The sequence below is a fragment of the Pan troglodytes genome, chromosome 3 (assembly GCF_028858775.2).
Source record: "Pan troglodytes isolate AG18354 chromosome 3, NHGRI_mPanTro3-v2.0_pri, whole genome shotgun sequence".
Taxonomy (NCBI): domain Eukaryota; kingdom Metazoa; phylum Chordata; class Mammalia; order Primates; family Hominidae; genus Pan; species Pan troglodytes.
Genome location: NC_072401.2, coordinates 104,090,794 through 104,109,772, shown reverse-complemented (window position 1 = coordinate 104,109,772; position 18,979 = coordinate 104,090,794). Strand labels below are relative to the sequence as shown.

Below are 18,979 nucleotides of genomic sequence, written 5' to 3'. Positions count from 1 at the left end.
TTGGTGATGGTTTTGTCTGAGAATTTAGCACTAGTGTCCTCTCAGGCTTTGGCTCGGAATTGGACTTGTCCTCGTGTGGCTTGTTAGTGTCTACCTTGGCACTTTCCAACATACTAGATGCGATCTGTGATGAAAGAAATCAGGGTTATGATTATTTTGTTTTATTTTCAGTGTCAGATTTTCTTGACTGAAATACAGACAGAAAATGTTAGGGTTTTAGGGTTTTTCCTTGTTACTTTGATTTTAGAACAGTCCTCTTTAATCTGTGTATTAGAAATAAAACCCTTCTCTGTTCCATTTTCTATGTTCCTACTCCAACCCCTGTTCTTTTTCTCATAGTCTGTCATACTGTTCTGAAGAACAGAGTGCTTGCCTATGTGCCACTTTTTAGACGATTTATTAATTAAGGAATATTTGCAACTGTCAGCAAAGTCTTAGCTGAGAAAACTGTCCAGTAAATTTCTTCACGTTTGGATCCTTCCCTATCTTCTCTTTGTCTAAGATATCCCTATGGGCTCCTGCCTCTTTAATTCTCCTAGTATTCCAGGATAATCTTGCCTTACCTTTTACTCTCCCCCTTGCCCTGTTATATTGTATTCCCAATAGCCCATATACGTGAGCACACCCTCTTTAGCTATGTTAGATAGATCTCACTCTCTAGTTTGAGGACCAACTATCCAAATGAACATATCTAAACTAACTTTTGAGCGTCTTACTCTACCAGCACGGCCTCTTATTGGCCACTAAGAGAGCAGGCCAGGCCAAGGACATTAATTACCAAGCCCTTAGCTTACAGCCTTTTCTAGTGCTTTTGTTTATTCTTCATGTGTCTATTGAATATCTAATGATGGCTTGGGGATGTTCTTGAGAAACTCATTTTCTTTAGAGGCCCATTTTATCTTCCTGTGCTGTAAGTAACTTGATCATAAGAACTCGGACAAAAGGTAGGTGATGCTGTAGGCCCAGGTTTTGATGATACCTGCTGCCCTGGAATGGTTATTTGTTTGGTAAGTAGCACTGAGACACGATGGAAGATCCAGGTCATACTGAGCTTTTAAGATGAGAGTAGGGTGGGCAAAGGAGGGGAATGAAAGAATGACCACTAACATTGTGTATTATATATTAGGAGTTTGTATAGGCATCATGTAATTGAATAATCAAGCAAATATGTAGCATTCTTTGGGTATCTACTAAATGCCTGGTCCTGGGTCATGAACTGCTTTGTAAATCTTATCATTTAATTTTTACATTATCTCCAGACACCCATATCACTCTTTCCATTTCATACATGAGGAAACAGAGTCTCAGAAAAGTTAAATATTTTGCCTAAGGACTCAGGGCAATGAATGGAGTAGGGTTTCTGCTTTTTAAACTGTAATATTCTATCCCTTCACAGTTGCGATAATGGTGTTTGGTTAAATTGTTAACAGTAATTTTCAGCAATTAAGTAAAGTGGGCATCAGAAATTTGGCACATTAAATAAAGACCTCATTAGAACACTGGAGAAAACCAATGAAGTCAAAAGTTAGTTCTTTGAATAGATCAACAAAATTGACAAACCTTTAGCTAGACTGGCCCAGAAAAAAGAGAGGACACTTGAATTACTAAGTCAGGAATGAAAGAGGAAATATTACTACTCACCTTACCAAAATAAATAAGGTGATAAGAGAATATATACACAATTATATGGCAACAAATCAGATAATTTAGATGAAATGGATGAATTCCTAGAGAAACAACCCATGAAAACTGAATCAAGAAGAAATAGAAAATCTTAATAGCCCTATAACAACTAAGGAGATTGAGTTAGTTAAAAAACAAAAACAAACAAACAAAAAAACCTTCCCGTAAAAAGAAAAATCCAGGACCAGATGGCTTCACTAGTGAATTCTAAGAATGTGTAAAGAAGAATTAAAAGAAACCCCTCATTAACTCTCTAAAAAAATTAGTAATAAGAGGAGGAAACACTTAACTCATTCTGTGAAGCCAACATTACCGTGATACCAAAACCAGACAAACATATCTCATGAAAAGCAACCTACAGATTCATATCATTTGTGAATGTAGACAGAAAAAAATCCTCAATAAAATGGTATCAATCCAAATCCAGCAGCATATACAAAGGATTATATACCATAACTATGTGGGAAATATCCCAGGAATGCAAGATTGATTCGACATATGAAAGTTAATCAGTGTAATAAACCATATTAGTAAAGAAAGAAAAAATATACATGATCATCTCAATAAATGAAGAAAAAGCATTTGACAAATCTTATACTGTTGAAAAAAAGATTTTAAAACTTACTTCAAAGCTGTAGTAATCAGGACAGTGTGGTAATGACAAAAGACAAGGTATATATAATAGATTGATTCAATAAAATTGAGACTCCAGAAACGAATATACATTTATGGTCAACTGATTTTCTTTTTTTAAAAAAATTAATATTTCTTTATTTTAATTGATAAATTAAAAATATATATTTGTGGTGTACAACATGATGTTTTGGTATATGTGTACATTATGGAATGGTTAATTCAAGCTATTAAACATATGCATTGCTTCACATACTTATCTTTTTTGTAGTGAGAACACTTAAAATCGACCCTGTTAGCAATTTGCAAATATACAATACATTATTAATTATAGTTACCATGTTGTACAATAGATCTCTTGAACTTATTTCTCCTAGTTGAAATTTTGTATTCATTGACCAGCATCTCCTTGGTACTTCCTCTTTCCCCCATCCAGCCCTTGGTAACCACCATTCTACTCTCTGCTTCTATGAGTTTAACTTTTTTCAATTCCATGTATATGTGAGATCATGTAGTATTTGTTTTTCTGTGCCTGACTTATTTCACTTAACATGATGTCCTCCAGTTTCTTCCAGGTTGTCACAACTGACAGGATTTCCTTTATTTTTAAGGCTGGATCGTATTCTATTGTGTGAATGTATCACATTTTCTTTATGTACTCATCTGTTGATTTCATATCTTGGCTATTGTAAATAATGCTGTAATGAACATGGGAGTGTGGATATCTCTTCAACATACTGATTTCATTTCCTTTGGATAGATACACAGTAGTGGGACTGCTGGATCATATAGTAGTTCTATTTTTAATAGTTTGGGAAGCCTCCATACTGTTTTGCATAATGGCTGTACTAATTTGCATTCCAAATGGTAAAAAGAATAAAATGGGAGGAAGAATCATGTTTTCAACAAGTGGTGCTGGAACAATTGGATATCCACATGCAAAAGAATAAATTCAGACCACTACCTCATACCATATACAAAAATTAACTCAAAATGGATCAAAGATCTATATGTAATAGCTAAAACTATAAAACTCTTAGAAGGAAACATAGGTATAAATTTTATGGCTTTTGGTTAGGTAACAGTTTCTTAAATTTGCCATCAAATAAATTAACCAAAGAAAAAATAGGCAAATTGTATGTCATCAAAAACAGAAAACAAAAATACCTTTTGTATGGCAAAAGACACTATCGAGAAAATGAAAAGATAATCCCCAGAATGAAAGAAAAAATTTACAAACCATATGTCTGATAGGGATCCAGCATCCAGAATATATAAAGAACTCTTAGAACTCAATAGTGAAAAAGACAACCCAACTGAAAAATTGGTAAAGGCTTTGAGTAAACACTTCTTTAAAGAAAATGACCAGTAAACACATAGAAAGATGCCCAAAACATCATTAGTTATTAGAGAAATGCAAATCAAAACCACAGTGAGATACCAGTTATATCCACTACAATATCTACAAATTTTTAAAAAAGGAAAATAATGAGTATTGGCAAGGATGTGGAGAAATTGGAACCCTCATATGTTGCTGGTGGGAATGTAAAATAGTTCAGCTGCTGCGGTAAACAGTTTGTTAATTCCTTAAAAAGTTAGACATAGAGTTTGCCATATGACCCAGCAATTTTACTCTTAGGTATATATACTCAAGAAAATTGAAAGCATATGTTCATGCAAAAACCTGTTCACAGATTCATAGCAGCATTGTTCATAGTAGCCAAAAAGGGGAAATAACCTAATTTTTCAGCTGACGAATAGACAAGCAAAATGTAGCGTCTCCATACAATAAAATATTATTCAGAAATAAAAAGGAAGCCAGTCACAAAAGCCACGTATTTTATCATTCCATTTATGTGAAATGTCCAGAATAGGCAAATCCCAGAACAGAGGAAGTAGATTAAGTGGTTTCCAGAAGCTGGGGAGAGGGGAGGATGGGGAGTGACTGCTTCCCAGTATGGTGTTTCTTTTTGGGGTGATGAAAATATTCTGGAATTAGATAGTGGAAAGAGTTGTGCAACCTTATGACTGTGCTAAAAACCAATGAATTATAACCTCTAAAATGATGAATTTTATGGTATGTGAATTATATCTTGGTTTTAAAAACAGCTTTATTGGAAGATTCTTAGTGTCGGGATAATTTTAGTAAATAAAGGATATAGATATTGAGGGAACTTAGTCACATGGCTACTCAAAGTCCCAGGGGTTGGGGTGTGTTTCTGGAAAATGTAGTCCAGCTACAACTCCGTCACTCTGGAGGAAAGGGATATTGGTTTTGGAAGACAGCTAGCAACCACCAGTGGCAGTGCTGGAACTGGAACTTAGGTCTTCATATCTTGATCCAATTTCTTCTCACCATACCATCTGTCTCTCATAGGAGACTCATTTCATAAGTGTAATCAAGCAAGCTGCTGAGAATAGGCATTTTTTTTCTTTTCTTTTTTTTTAGACAGAGTCTCACTCTGTTGTCCAGGCTGGAGTGCAGTGGCTTGATCTCGGCTCACTGCAACCTCTGCCTCCCAAGTTCAAGCCATTCTCCTGCCTCAGCCTCCCGAGTAGCTGGGACTACAGGCATGTGCCACCACGTCCGGTTAATTTTTTGTATTTTTAGTAGAGACGGGGTTTCACCGTTTTAGCCAGGATGATCTCCATCTCCTGACCTCGTGATTCACCCACCCCAGCCTCCCAAAGTGCTGGGATTACAGGCATGAGCTATCGCGCCCAGCCAAATAGGCATATTTTTAAAACTAAAATTCATTTGTCTGCTAACAGTGGACTGGATAACCTAGAAAATGACTAAGCATTTATCCCTCTTATGTGTAAATATTGCCCTTTTTAGGAAAGGATGCATGGATGTGTAAATATAGGTACAGTTTTTAAAGGGGAAGGGGAAGTTCTAGAGATTTTCCAGGGAACTAGGATTGTACAACACCCCTTTAAGAAGTTTAGTGGGCAATAGCCTTCTGCATTTTTATGAACAAAGGTGTCATTCATTAGCCTTGACTGGTACCCACTGGTTTGGATAGATTCAGGTCCATGTTATTAGCATGGTACCATCTGTGTGTGGAGTGTACCGCACTGTGCCAGAGCCTGGAGCACAAAAGAGTCTTGGTTATGCTTTCATGCTAATTTCCTGTAAGAGAGGCTACTAGATAGAGCCACTTTGTGCTCTTTTCTTTTCATTGCTAGTGAGGGTTAGGAATCCTACTTGCATTTAAAATGTTTTCGAATTTTGAAAATTCTAAGGAACTAATAAGTTTTACCTATTAAACCAGGAAAAAATAACTTATAGTGAGGAGATTAATGTTAGAATGGATATATAGAAATAAATATATCTTGCAGATAATGCTGAAAATTGATATAGTTTAGAGACTGAAAACTCAAATGTTTATAGGGGCCATGGTCATTTTGAGGTGGCACCAATGCTGCTTGCTTTGTGAGATTCTTGCTTTAGAACATTTTTTCCAGCTACTGTTGCTGTGGTCCTAGTGGTCTGGTTCCTGAATGAGAAGACATTGCTTTGTCTGCTCATAGCTAAAACCATCTCTTGCCTAAATGGTCTACCTAAATCCACTCTAGCCCCCTTGCAATCCCTTCCTCCTTCAGTAGTCTCAGTCATCTTTTGGAAATGTAAATCTGCTCACATCACCCTTTAGTTCAAAAGCCTTTTGTGACCTCCATTTGCCTTTAAGATGCACACCAACACCTTCAACATGTGGCCTTCCAAGGTCCGGCCCCTGCAATTCTCACCAGCTTCTCTTCCATTGCTCCCGGCTTCCTGTGCTCAGGCCTTCTTGGCCTTCCTTCAGTTCTTAGCTGACCTGGCATCCTCCTCCAATGGCGTATTGTCCTCTCTGGAAGGTTCTGCCCTCTCTCTTTTTCCCATTCCTCTTCTTTTAGGCCAATCCTCACTCTACAGCTCTGCCCAATTGCCCCACCATATGAGCTTGTAACATTGCATACCTCTTCTACTTAGCATTGGTACTGTTTAATGATTACATGTCTTTCTGTGATTCTTTGATGAAGGACTGTCTTCTACCCAAGCTGACAAGCTCCATATGGTGGGCTGTATCATTTTTTTCTGGGAGGGGTGCCCACCATTCTCAGTATGTAACATATCCTGCAGGTTCTTATTAAATATTTATTGACTGACCACAATTTCTTCTTGCTTCCGTTCTGGAATTTGATGGCTGTGACTCATGTAAGTCATAACCTCATCTATGACTTCCTTACTGGTCAGCCTTCCTCTATTTAAAGGTTCTACCTTTATCTGAGCTTTTTTGCTTTTATAGGAAAGCGTCTCGACTTAGTCTTTTGGTGGCCATATGCACCATTCTTTTTATTCCTCTGTGAAAACCCCAGCCCTATTCTAAGGCCTTCTTGTTCTCTGAAATCCTCGCTGCTCTGACCATCTCTGGGTTCTCCTCAGTGGTCCATTCATGAGCCCCTCCTCAGCACAACTCCAGGCTAAGAGCATGTGATTCATATGTGTCGGTAACAGCAGCGATAAAAGAGACTGATTTTTCCATGATGGTGTCAGCAATCAAGGGTCCCGTGTGAAGTTCTTTAGTGTCTCTTAAACAAGAACTAAATTCATTTGTCTCATTGCTGCAATTTGCCATCTGTTCTGCTACAACGAAGGAATTGCATTCATGAGAAATCTTACATTACCAAAAATCATGACATCAAAACAATTGTTTGACTAGAAAAAATAATTAGGGATTGGATAATATCAGACTCATAATAACAATGTTATTTTTCTTATAGAATTTTTTCTAGTAAAAGTTTTTCTTAAAAATAGCTATGTAGGTATTCGCAAAATTTTTCAATGAAAATAATCTAGTTTTGGACTATATATAGCATTTGCTCTGGAATCGTAGTCTTTGTTTTTCTTTACGGCCTACACTATCATTAGCAGAGAACCTTTTACACCATCCTATTTCCATTGTCACCATAATGAAACACCAAGTCTACCAGACAAACCCACTGTTACAGACAACAGCTTCTCTCATGCTAAGGGGCTAGTTACAGATCTAGTATAATGTATTCCTAATACTAATTAAATTCCCTAATTTTATCCAAATTGCTCCAAAAAGAAAAAACCCAAAACAAAACTAAACCCTGTATTTTTCTCAGATCTAGGCAGTCTACATCAAACAATAACACCTGTGTATCAATGTTTTCCTGAATCAGGTGATGCAGGCCCAGTGTGTCAAAACAGAAACTGAATTCTACCGCCGTAGTAGCAGCGAGATAGTGGATCAGCAAGGGCACACGATGGGGGCACTTTATTGGCAGTTGAATGACATCTGGCAAGCTCCTTCCTGGGCTTCTCTTGGTAAGTGTTTCAGCGTTCTTTGTGCGAGTGAGAGAAAGCAACACTGTGGGGAGAGGGACTGAGAAAGCACAGAGCTGGAGGGGTCAGATTAGCCCAGGCAGAACTATGACCAAAAGAGTCATTCTTTAAAAAGCCCGCCTAGGAACTACAGCCACCCAACTCACCTTAGTAGCCTTTCCATGAGCCTTAGGGTCAACCTAATTATGAGTTCTGTGCTGTGCAAAGTTGCAACAGCAGGCTAAGCATGGGATAGATTCCTATACAAAAGTCTCAGCCATGTGTCATGTTATTACTGCATAGAATTTTGAATTTATTTAAGAGGACATTCCGGGGCTAAAGAAGCATGAACTTAAGCATCCCTTCTTCTGTGTTGGAGAATTCAATCAGGTAGAAGTTTGGCCCGGTTATATGTTAAAGTTTCCCTTTCTCTGATTCACCTTTAAGGACAAATAAAGAGGTCCTTTAAGGACATAATGAAGATGTCTCTGAAGGCCATCTTTATTACACCCTATTTAGCTCTTGGGGAAAAGCTAGTAGAGGCAGAATCCCGAATGGGAAAGGTGACCAGTTGAAACAGTTCAACTAGCAACAGGTGAGATGACTGGCATGGAACCTGCAGTTTGAATTATCCCATCTATTCTGGTACATTAAAAAAAATTAAGGAATAATAGGCTTTGCCCTTCACTAGAGGTGACTTGAAACAAAGTTCAGTTAATAATGTAAAGAATAGTTTGGGGTCAAAAATGAGGCAAGGCCACAAAGTAGAAAGGTTGGGTGAGGTTCTTTTTGTTTTTTTTGAGACAGAGTCTTGTTCTGACACCCAGGCTAGAGTGCAGGGGTGAGGCTCTTAAACTGGCTATGAATGCAGATCAAAAGAAATTCATTCCAAACATGTTTTCATTAGTGCCAGATGGATGACTCTTACAGAGAATTGGATTTCTAATCAAATTTCTCTGACCAAACTCTTTATCAGCACCAACCAGATAAGAGAGCATTCAATGAGAATCAGGGGTAGAATTGGGGGGAAAATCCTTCTGGGATGCTGGAAAGGTAGGCAAAGAGATAACTGTTCAGAGACTCTTGGATACTGATCCTGCTTTCTGTCTGTGGATGAGGTTGTGGACTGAAACTGAGTTCGATTCAAGAAATGGGAGAGCCCAATTTTTGTAAATATTCCTTTAAGTGATCCCATGCAGATTATTCCTGAGTTCCTCAGGAAGAGTAGATCTGTGGGAAAAAAAAAACACTCAAACTCTAAGTGGTTTTTTGTTTTGTTTTGTTTTTTTGTTGAGATGGTCTCACTCTGTTGCCCAGGCTGGAGTGCAGTGGTGCAATCATGGCTCACTGTAGCCTCCACCCCACAGGCTCAAGCCTTCCTCCCACTTCAACTTCCTGAGTACCTGGGTCTATAGCTGCACACCACCATGCCTGGCTCATTTTTGTATTTTTTTTCTGGAGACAGGGTTTTGCCATGTTGCCCAGGCTGGTCTTGAACACCCGGTCTGAAGCAGTCTACCCTCCTCAGCTTCCCGAAGTGTTGGGATTACAGGCATGAGCCACCGCACCTGGCCTAAAAGTGCTTTGTTAGTTCCCTCACTCCACAACAACAATCCACACAGAAGACTTCTGTGACCAAATATATGGGAAACTTCCCACACACACCAAGCAAGCAATCACTTCTGCAGTGGACACCATGCGAGTGCCCTCCAGTTTAAGTCTGACACTATCTACCTGCAGATTGCATCAGATTCCATAGGTTGAGAACTCAGTTCCACAAAGCTGCCTTCCCCCTTTAGACAGCAGTCGCAAGTCTGGGTCTCTAGAACTTCTGACTGATCAGCTTCAAGCTGGGGTTCCCATGACCCCCTCTTTGGGTTTAATTTGCTGGAATGGCTCACAGAACTCAAGGAAACATTCTGACTCCTGTATTACAGAGGATGTTTTAAAAGACACAAATAAACAGCCGTATGAAGAGATATATGGGGTGAAGTCTGGAAGGGTCCTGAGTGCAGGAACTTTATCCCTGTGAGGCTGGGGTGTGCCACCCTCCAGGCATGTAGATGAGTACTTGTTCCTCTTTCTGTCAGCCTTCACATGGTCAGCTATGTGGAAGTTCTTTGAACTCTGTCCTCTTGGGCATTATAGGGAGACTTCACTGGACAGCCATGATTGCTAACCATGTAGAAATGTGATTGGACAAAGCGGGTATGATCTAATACCATTAGACTGAGTGGGGAAACACAGCAAGGCCTGTCCATTCAACTTCTTGGCCTCTCTGTGAAGCATTTCCTCCTCCAGGGTATGAGGCAGGACACCTTCTGAATGAGTGTCTTATGACCCACAATCGGATTAGAGTCCTGCCTTGGGCTGGTGAAAGGAGGGAAGGAGATCAGAGAGATAGAATCTGTTTTCTGAGGCCTGCTTTTGAGTCCTAAAGCTTCTCGGCATTATAACAAGAGTCTGTAACAAGGGCTATGGTAGTTGTGAGCTAGGAACCTGTATTAGTCTGTTCTCATGCTGCTGATGAAGACATACCTGAGACTGGTAATTTGTAAAGAAAAAGAGGTTTAATGGACTCACAGTTCCACATGGCTGGGAAGACCTCACAATCATGGCAGAAGACGAAGGAAGAGCAAAGGGACTTCTTACATGGCAGTGGGTAAGAGAGGACTTGTGCAGGAAACTCCTTCTTTATAAAACCATCAGATCTCATGAGACTTATTCACTATCACAAGAACAGCATAGGAAAGACCTGCCCCCATGGTTCAGTTACCTCCTACCAGGTCCCTCCTACGACACATGGGAATTGTGGGAGCTACAATTCAAGATGAGATTTGGGTAGGGACACAGCCAAACCATATCTAACTGTAGAAGAAAAATTATATATGTATATATAATAATATTACAGTAGGAAAACCCAAGTACCAGAGCTTGGCTGTTTTCTAAACCCTGGCAGGATCCTGCCTGCCTGAGGAGGATCACCAGCTCCTTGTACTTACTAGACAAAAAGGTTATCCGGGAGAAGCTGTGACAAGTTTTCTATATCTGCTTCTGCTCTGGGGGCCTCACAGCCCCATGTTGATTGGCTCAATAAATCCACTGCTTCTAGTGCATGCGGTAGGGGAGGTATTTGTTATCTCTTATCACCCGAAATGGTTATATACTAAAGCAATCAATAGCTACCTAGAATCTATAAGTTATTATATACAGTCATGCGCCGTATAACATTTCAGTCAACAACACAGTTCATATATGATGGTGGTCCCATGAGATTATAATACTGTATTTTCACTGTCCCATTTCTATGATTAGAATTACCTACAGTATTCAGCACAGCAATATGCTGTACAGGTTAGTAGCCTGGAGCAACAGGCTATACCATATAGTCTAGGTGTGTAGTAGGCTATACCATCTTGGTTTGTTTAAGTACACTCTATGATCACACAATGATGAAATTGCCTAACAGCATGGTTCGTTAATGCCTGCCCTGGTTCGTTAGTGCCTGCCCAGATGTTGTGAGGGTGACATGACATAATGTCCAGAGTGCTCAGAGCGCTTCACAAACATGGGTGCCCTCCACTGTTGACTCTCCCTCACATGCTCACTCCCTTAGAACCCCGATGAGCCACACACAGCTGGGCCATTGGACAATGCCTCTCTGACTACTTGACCTTGCCGTCTCCTGACACTCTTGATTATTTTCAGAGTACGGAGGAAAGTGGAAAATGCTTCATTACTTTGCTCAGAATTTCTTTGCTCCACTGTTGCCAGTAGGCTTTGAGAATGAAAACACGTTCTATATCTATGGTGTGTCAGATCTTCACTCGGATTATTCGATGACACTCACTGTAAGTTACTTGGATTGTTTTCTAAGATCGAAGGAGACTTTTAGATGATTTCTTTAGTTGTTTGGTTACATTCTTTTGGGAAAATAAAAGAGAAATTAATTTAGAGTCAGAATACATATATTCAGGCTACAACCCTGCCATTTATCATGTGACCATAAGCAAAACCCTTCACATCTTGTTGATTCAATTTCTTCCTCAGTAAAATGATACCAGTCTCTCTTCTTACAGGATTTCTATGAGTAGCAAATAAAATAACTAGATGAAAGCAAATCACATATGCTGTAAAGTGCCCCTTAAATGCAAGGTTATTTATAATTGTGAGAGGCTGGAAATAGTCCAAACTTTATAAAAAGAAATGGTTAAAAATGGCATGTTATAGTGAAAATCAGTAAAACTATTTAGAATGCGCATGTGGAAAGCAAATTTGTTTTAAAAAACAAATTTAGGTAAAAAGAAAGGCTAGAAACTCAAAGTCTTAGGTGGCTATAGTTTGGAGGACACTAATAACACTGAAAATAGGTCACATTTACAGAAAAATTACAACGCACCAGGTACTGTGCCTTCCGTGGATTATTTTTTTAAATTCTCACAACAGCCTGTGACATTACTGCTGTTATTTTCATTCTACATATGAAGAAATGAAGACTGAGAAGTTAACTTAGTCACATAGCTAGTATTTTGCAGGACTGGGATTAAAACTCAGGTTTCATAGTCTCTTAACCATTTCTGCTAACCTGACTTTCAGCAATTATTACTACTATTGTTCCTTAAAAACATAGCAACCAAGAATGCCTGTTTTTATTCTGTTTTATTTCTCCCCAGGTGAGAGTCCATACATGGAGCTCCCTGGAGCCCATGTGCTCTCATGTGACTGAACATTTTGTGATGAAAGGAGGAGAGGCTGTCTGCCTTTATGAGGAGCCAGTGTCTGAATTGCTGAGGAGATGTGGGAATTGCACACGGGAAAGCTGTGTGGTTTCCTTTTACCTTTCAGCTGACCATGAACTCCTGAGCCCGACCAACTACCACTTCCTGTCCTCACCGAAGGAGGCCGTGGGGCTCTGCAAGGCGCAGATCACTGTAAGCACAGGTCATGGCGGAGGGCAGGGGACTGTGGCCTTGTGGGGTTCTCCTGCTCTTGGGCCAGCTCCTTGCATCCTGAGATTTGCATGTGTCCCCCTTGGTGCTGAGTTTACCTGAGGCCTGGGGGAAGATTGGCCTCTTCCCACTAAAAGCAAACACCAAATGATTTCTATTTCGAATCCAGGATTTGTCAGAGTTGCTGGTGACCACTACTCGTTTGTCCCATCACCCCTCCTTAGTGGGCAGGTGCAGTGATGGGAGAGGAGGCTCGAGTCATCACCACTGCCTGCATGCCACTAGGTTCCAGGCTGTGTTCTAAGTGCTTCACTGCATAGTCTCTGACTTTCACCACAGCTCCAGGCATTACCATCTGCATTTTGTAAGTTTGGAAGCCAGTTTAGGAGGTTAAGTGATGAGCTCGAGGTCCTGTAGCTGGGAAGCATTGGAGCCCAGCTGACGCAGTCTAATTTTAAGTAGAGTCTATTAATATTCACTCTAGTCTCTTTGATTTATTGCTTCAAAGTAGCGCAATCACCAAATCTTTTTATAATTGCCAAGATATAAAAATGGGATGATCAGGATGTGTTGTTATAAAAATTGTGCAGCTGGAGAATTTGGAATTTGTCTAGTAGGTTGAAAACCTTTCCTTCCTTCTCCCCTACACATAGCAGTTGGAAGTATATGTACGTATATATGTTTTTAATTTTGTTATCTTATCTTCTGGACACTCAGGAAATATCTTTCTAGAAAGTTACTTTCTCTGTTTTTAGAAAATTTTAAATTTGTTTTACACTTTTACTTCATAGAAAGGGATTTTCTACATTTAATTTAGAAATAATCATATAAAAACACCTAATTCTTGTGTTTTATTTGAAAGAGGCCTAACAACTGAAAACATACCTTCTTTCTATAGTCACATAATAAAATCCAAGTTATCTGTAACAACTAATAGAGAACAGAGGAAAATGACAGTCTTACATATATTTTTTTCCAAAAAAGAAAAAAAAAAACACTATGTACTGGATGAATTTGCAGTCTCTAAACTTATGATTTTGAAAACCGAATTTTTTTATTTCCTGAGTTAGGCCTTCATTACCTTGAGGTGGGTAATTGGGGTGGGAGAAAAGCAGGGCTCTTTCTTTGTTCTACCTCATTTTGATTTCAGTGAGACTTGTCCTTCTTAAAGAGATAAAATGATAGTAATAATGCTATTAGTTAATGTTTAATTCGGGGCTAATATAGACTAGGTATTTGGCTTCTTTTCTCAAGGGAGATGCCAGAAACTTGTTCTCCCCGTCTGCCTGAAGCCAGGGTGCAAGCTGGAATCCCAGGCTCTGCAGTCAGACATACAGAGAGGAGATTTCCAATCCAACAAAGATAACCAGCATAAGCATGACACCAGCATCTCTTTCAGCCTTGGTCTTGGAGCAGCAGAAGCTGATGCTACCCTGGCAGCTTCCTGGGCAGGCTGGCATGAGCCACATGAACCTTCTTCCTGTGGCTGCTTTAGGACCTTCACTGGAACAGCTGGGTGGTGTGATCTGGGAATTTGCCATCCAAATTCAAGCCTGAGTCTCTGATCCTGAAGAGCTACCTGATACGCTTTATTAAGCTTCTTTTCTGCTTCTGTCAATATAGGTTTCCTTGTGTATAACTCAGAACCCTGAATGATAACATATTACACAAATATGTAAGGCTAAATTATATATAGTGAAAATGGCCCTTTGAAATTCTTTATGTCACACATAACATATAATGTAAGACTGAGATGTTGCATGACAAATGCACAGATTAAGAAACCAGGTTGCACTCAGCTCCGTGCTCACACTAAGAGAGGTTTGCAAACCCTCCCACTCTGGGGAGCAGCGCATCCTCACTCTGGGCATATGCTATTCGGCTACTTAAGAGGAATGGAGCCAACATGATTTAAATTGCACTGTCTCTTTTTGCTGCTATTTTGTGGAATTCACACATGTAAAAAAAATGCTAATAATGTGACTTGACTTAACTATGCAGTAAAAGAGAGAAGCTCTAATGGTAGAGCTTTTGTAAATTTCTGGCAGTGGACTTTCTAGATTGCTGGATCTTTTCAGGAGACTTGAATGTAAGCTCCACAGTTGGGCTCTGTAGCTAGGTCCAGATATATCCTTAGGAAGTCATTAAAACCACCCAGGCTGTATGTAAAAATGTTGCTCTCTTGATGATGCTCTGAGAAAAACTGTAAAAGATGTAAAGCTTTGAGCTTCTTGTGAAATATTCTCCTTAATGATTGGAGACGATGTATTTCCTTGATTTGTGATTATAATTTGGTAACGTTCCATAGCCTGTAGTCATTTTCCATGTATTGTTTTGTGTTTGAAACTGCACTTTAGCAGTTGTAGAACCAAAGTTGTGGGAAGTGGACTCCTTGTTAAGCCCACATAAATGTTTACAGGAACTGTATACAGACTATATAACTCTTCCCTCATCCTTCACTTCATTCATTTTTTTTTTCTTTTTCAGGCCATCATCTCTCAGCAAGGTGACATATTTGTTTTTGACCTGGAGACCTCAGCTGTCGCCCCCTTTGTTTGGTTGGATGTAGGAAGCATCCCAGGGAGATTTAGTGACAATGGTTTCCTCATGACTGAGAAGACACGAACTATATTATTTTACCCTTGGGAGCCCACCAGCAAGAATGAGTTGGAGCAGTCTTTTCATGTGACCTCCTTAACAGATATTTACTGAAGGAATCTAGGTTGTATTTTCAGTGGACAATGGGAATAAAGCATTTCTAAAGCACCGACTGGAGAGGAAGGCAACAGAGACAAGGAGAGAAGCCGAGAGACATGTCTGCGTGCTGCCACGCATCTGAGCGATTGCTCTGTGAAGAGTTGTACACTGAACACTTTCAGGGGAGGCTGTTTACCCAGGCAATGTCCTCAAACAAGCCTGTGCCGGGGTGTCCTGGAATCTGTGCCAGGACTGTGTTTTTAGCCCTTCACCTCTCAGCTTTAGCACGACATGAACCAGTTATAACAAGATGGCCCTGCAGCTAGTTACAAGAATGTGACATGGCAGGATCTATGGAACCAAATGGAAGGTTTTGAGGTGATGTAGGTCTTTCACAGCTAGCTTTGGGGAATACGGAATACTCAAATAAAGTGCTTTGTTATTATTTCAGAGGGAATGGCGATTGAAATGTTACAACAGAGATTTCTTGGTGGTAGCTATTTGGGTAAAGGTATATGGGTATTTTTCTGTACATGTGAAATTATATAAAAATAAAAGTTATATAAATTACATTGACAACTTGATATTTCATCTGTGGCTTATTTAACCGTTCTATAAATATTCAATTTTGCCCAATACTGTGCTGGACCCTAATTTCCATTTAGTTCTCGTTATTATTCTGCTTGGTAAACCGGGAGAGTTTGAAGAATCTAAACTAAGACATGTGAAAGGTTTTCTCTGGAAACAGTCATGTAATTGGTTATAGAATGGACCAGCAAAGAGTGTTTGGCTTTAAAACTAAGATATTATTAGTGGTTTTGGTTTTAAAAATGAGAAGCATTATGTTCAGTGACTCTAAAAGTAACTACAGACAATCCAGTCTTCTTCAGTATCTGAGTATCCTCATTTTGTACACACACACACACACACACACACACACACACACACACACAGCCTTATCGAGGGGATAAGGGGACTTAGGGCTGGGACTCTGTAGAGTCTTACTTGGTAAATATTATGTCATGTTCTTATGACTATTGTAAATCCTGTTTTAGCAACGCATTGCTGCGAGGCAGGGAGGACTGCTCTTCTTGACACCTGTGCATGTTCTGCCAGGGGCCCTGAGAAGGGGCTTTCAAGCCGATGGGCCAGAGTTTACTTTGTAGTTTGCCCTTACTAGTTCTGTAACCTTAATCAAGTTACTTAACTTCCTGTGCTCAGTTTTCTTGTGGCTAAATGGGAGTGGTAACACCCACCTTGTAAGTTTGTTTTGAAGAATAAATAAAATAATTTAGCTCAAGGGCTGGGCCCCAGATTGGCACATAGTGACGCTCTGTAATGGAAGCATCATCCTGGGCCTGAGCTCGGTGTCCTGGAGAGGGTGAGGCTTCCAGCCACAGTCTCTAGATTCAAATCCAGGTACTGAAGCTTCTGACTGTGTGTCCTTGGGCAACAATTCAACCTTTTGAACTGTGGTTTCCACCTCTGTAAAATGGAGCTAATGATCCCTCACCTTCAAAGGTAGGTGTGAGGACTTAACAAATAGGGTCTGGAACAAATTAAAATGCTAAGTAAATGGTGATTGTACTTTTGACATCACATTCATTATCACCCAGTTAGTACAGAAAGCAATAGTAAAAATGAAGTGAAGAGAGGCAAATGGTAAGTAAGTTCTTCAACAAATTCTTTCTGAAAATAATACCAGAAAAGAATAATTTGTAAGGGAAGAATAAATTAAAGGACATAAATATATGCTGACAACAACTTCTAAAAGAAAAGAAATGTGCCGTACACATATTATTCCTATTAAGGAATAATAGTAGCCAAAACATTCTTCCACAGTTCTTGTGTGGCAGCACAGTTAGTCATTTTTACTGTTTTCATAGATTTATCTTGCCATGCAGGAATACAGTCTGATGCACTTACTCTTGACTTTGAGTTTCTGATAGGGTTTTTCTGTTAGTGGTTGTATTTGTCCATTCTTGCATTGCTGTACCTGAGACTGGGTAATTTATAAGGAAAAGCGGTTTAATTGGCTCACAGTTCTGCGGGTTGTACAGGAAGCATCGCACCGGGCATCTGCTTGGCTTCTGATGAAGCCTTAGAAAGTTTACAGTCAGGGCAGAAGGCGAAGCAGGGACAAGCATGTCATATGGCGAAGGCAGGAGCAAGCGAGAGAGAGTGGGTGGGAGGTGCCGCACACTTTTAAACCACCAGATCGCCTGTGAACTCAGAGCAAGAGCTCATTTATCACCAAGGGGATCCGTGCCTATGATCCGGACACCTTCCACCAGGCCCCGCTTTCAACATTGGAGATTACGTTTCAACATGACATTTGGATGGGGACATATGTCTAAACCATATCCTTAGTTGTGTGAACAATAGGATAAAAAGACCAGAACCAGGTCTTACTGTCATATGCTCTTGCAAAGCACATTCCAGAGAGAGTGGGATGAAGAGAGGTCAGTTCCCAGGATTATATCTTCCCATTTCAGAACAGAGAGAACAATAAAAATCATAATTTTCTCATTCACATTCACGATAACTCTTCTTATTCTCTTTTTTTCCTTACTTCACTTTTCATTGTGAGACATTTTCACACCATGAGAAGTCACTTGGAAAATAAATAGAAAGATTTTGTTCTCTGTTGGAATGAAGGTGAACTGGAGTGCAGGAGAAATAAAGATATGTTTCCCTAACATTCCTAAAGTGACAAAGACCTGAGATAGAAAGAATATTCTCTTGGGCTACCTCTGGCTCTCAGATATGAAACTTATTCCCCAGCTTGGTAAGATTTAGGGAGAAAAGCAGGTAGGCATTGTCTGTGTGGGAAATTCAAAGCATTTGAAAACATCCCCAGTCTGCCTTGACTGAATGCAATCTTATTAATTCAATAAGCACATGCAATTAAAAGGGTTATGCAGAAAAGACAGTAATATTTTCAAGTGAATGGGAGAATTCTTGTTTTCTAATTGATTTATCAGAGGCGTGAACCAGAGTAGCATACAAAACCTTAAAATCACTGGCAAAACCAGTGTTGTCTTAAGACATGTTTATATTCTGCCCCTAGACACTGTTTAACTTAAGGATTTATTCATTCATTTATCAAGCATGTATTGCAGACCACTCTGGGCAGGCATTGTCCTTGTCACTGGGGGTATGGCAATGAAAAAGGCAGACAAGTCCTAGTTCTCATGGATCATTAAGCCAGCGAACGAGGCAATTCCAGCTGGCGATAAGTCCTTAAGGTTAATGTGATGGCGACAGGGGAGCAATGTTAGATAAGGCACCATTTTGTTCAATACTTCAGGGAAGCTTTTTGGAAAGTATATGGTAAAAAATAAGTGAAAAAATTTCAATTGAGAAATGAGTCTTTAAAGACCTTCATTGTAATTAATACATAAGGAAAGAAAAGCACAAAATCAGCTGGTTATGTAGTTGGGGCTCTGAGCCTGTGATCTACAAGCTGGGGGTGAACTAACCTGCCAAGACATCTTTAAGTCCTTGTGTGGGGCCAAACAGTGAATGAGCTTAGCAAAGATAAGAGCAATGCATCACTGTTTTGTGTTTTATAAATATCTCTCCTTATTTCTGTAGACACGGGTTACTGAATCTTGCCACGAAAGAAAAGTTTGCTTAACCCCTTAGGTTGGTCTCTGTCTTTAAACAAGATTTATTGAGC

At 39.7% G+C, this 18,979-nt stretch overlaps 1 protein-coding gene across 5 annotated transcripts in view; it reads left to right on the top strand.

The window, feature by feature from the left end:
* The window catches only part of MANBA (mannosidase beta), a 129,520-nt gene extending 113,644 nt beyond the window's left edge, over window positions 1-15,876 (top strand). For all 5 annotated transcript variants that reach the window (XM_001169005.6, XM_063808980.1, XM_016951932.4 and 2 more), the window contains 4 exons: window positions 7,510-7,654; window positions 11,360-11,502; window positions 12,325-12,582; window positions 15,088-15,876. In XM_001169005.6, coding sequence (XP_001169005.2) covers window positions 7,510-7,654; window positions 11,360-11,502; window positions 12,325-12,582; window positions 15,088-15,312 — 771 coding nt within the window. In that variant the 3' untranslated portion in view covers window positions 15,313-15,876. The remainder of the gene's footprint in view (window positions 1-7,509; window positions 7,655-11,359; window positions 11,503-12,324; window positions 12,583-15,087) is intronic.
* Window positions 15,877-18,979: the final 3,103 nt, after the last annotated feature.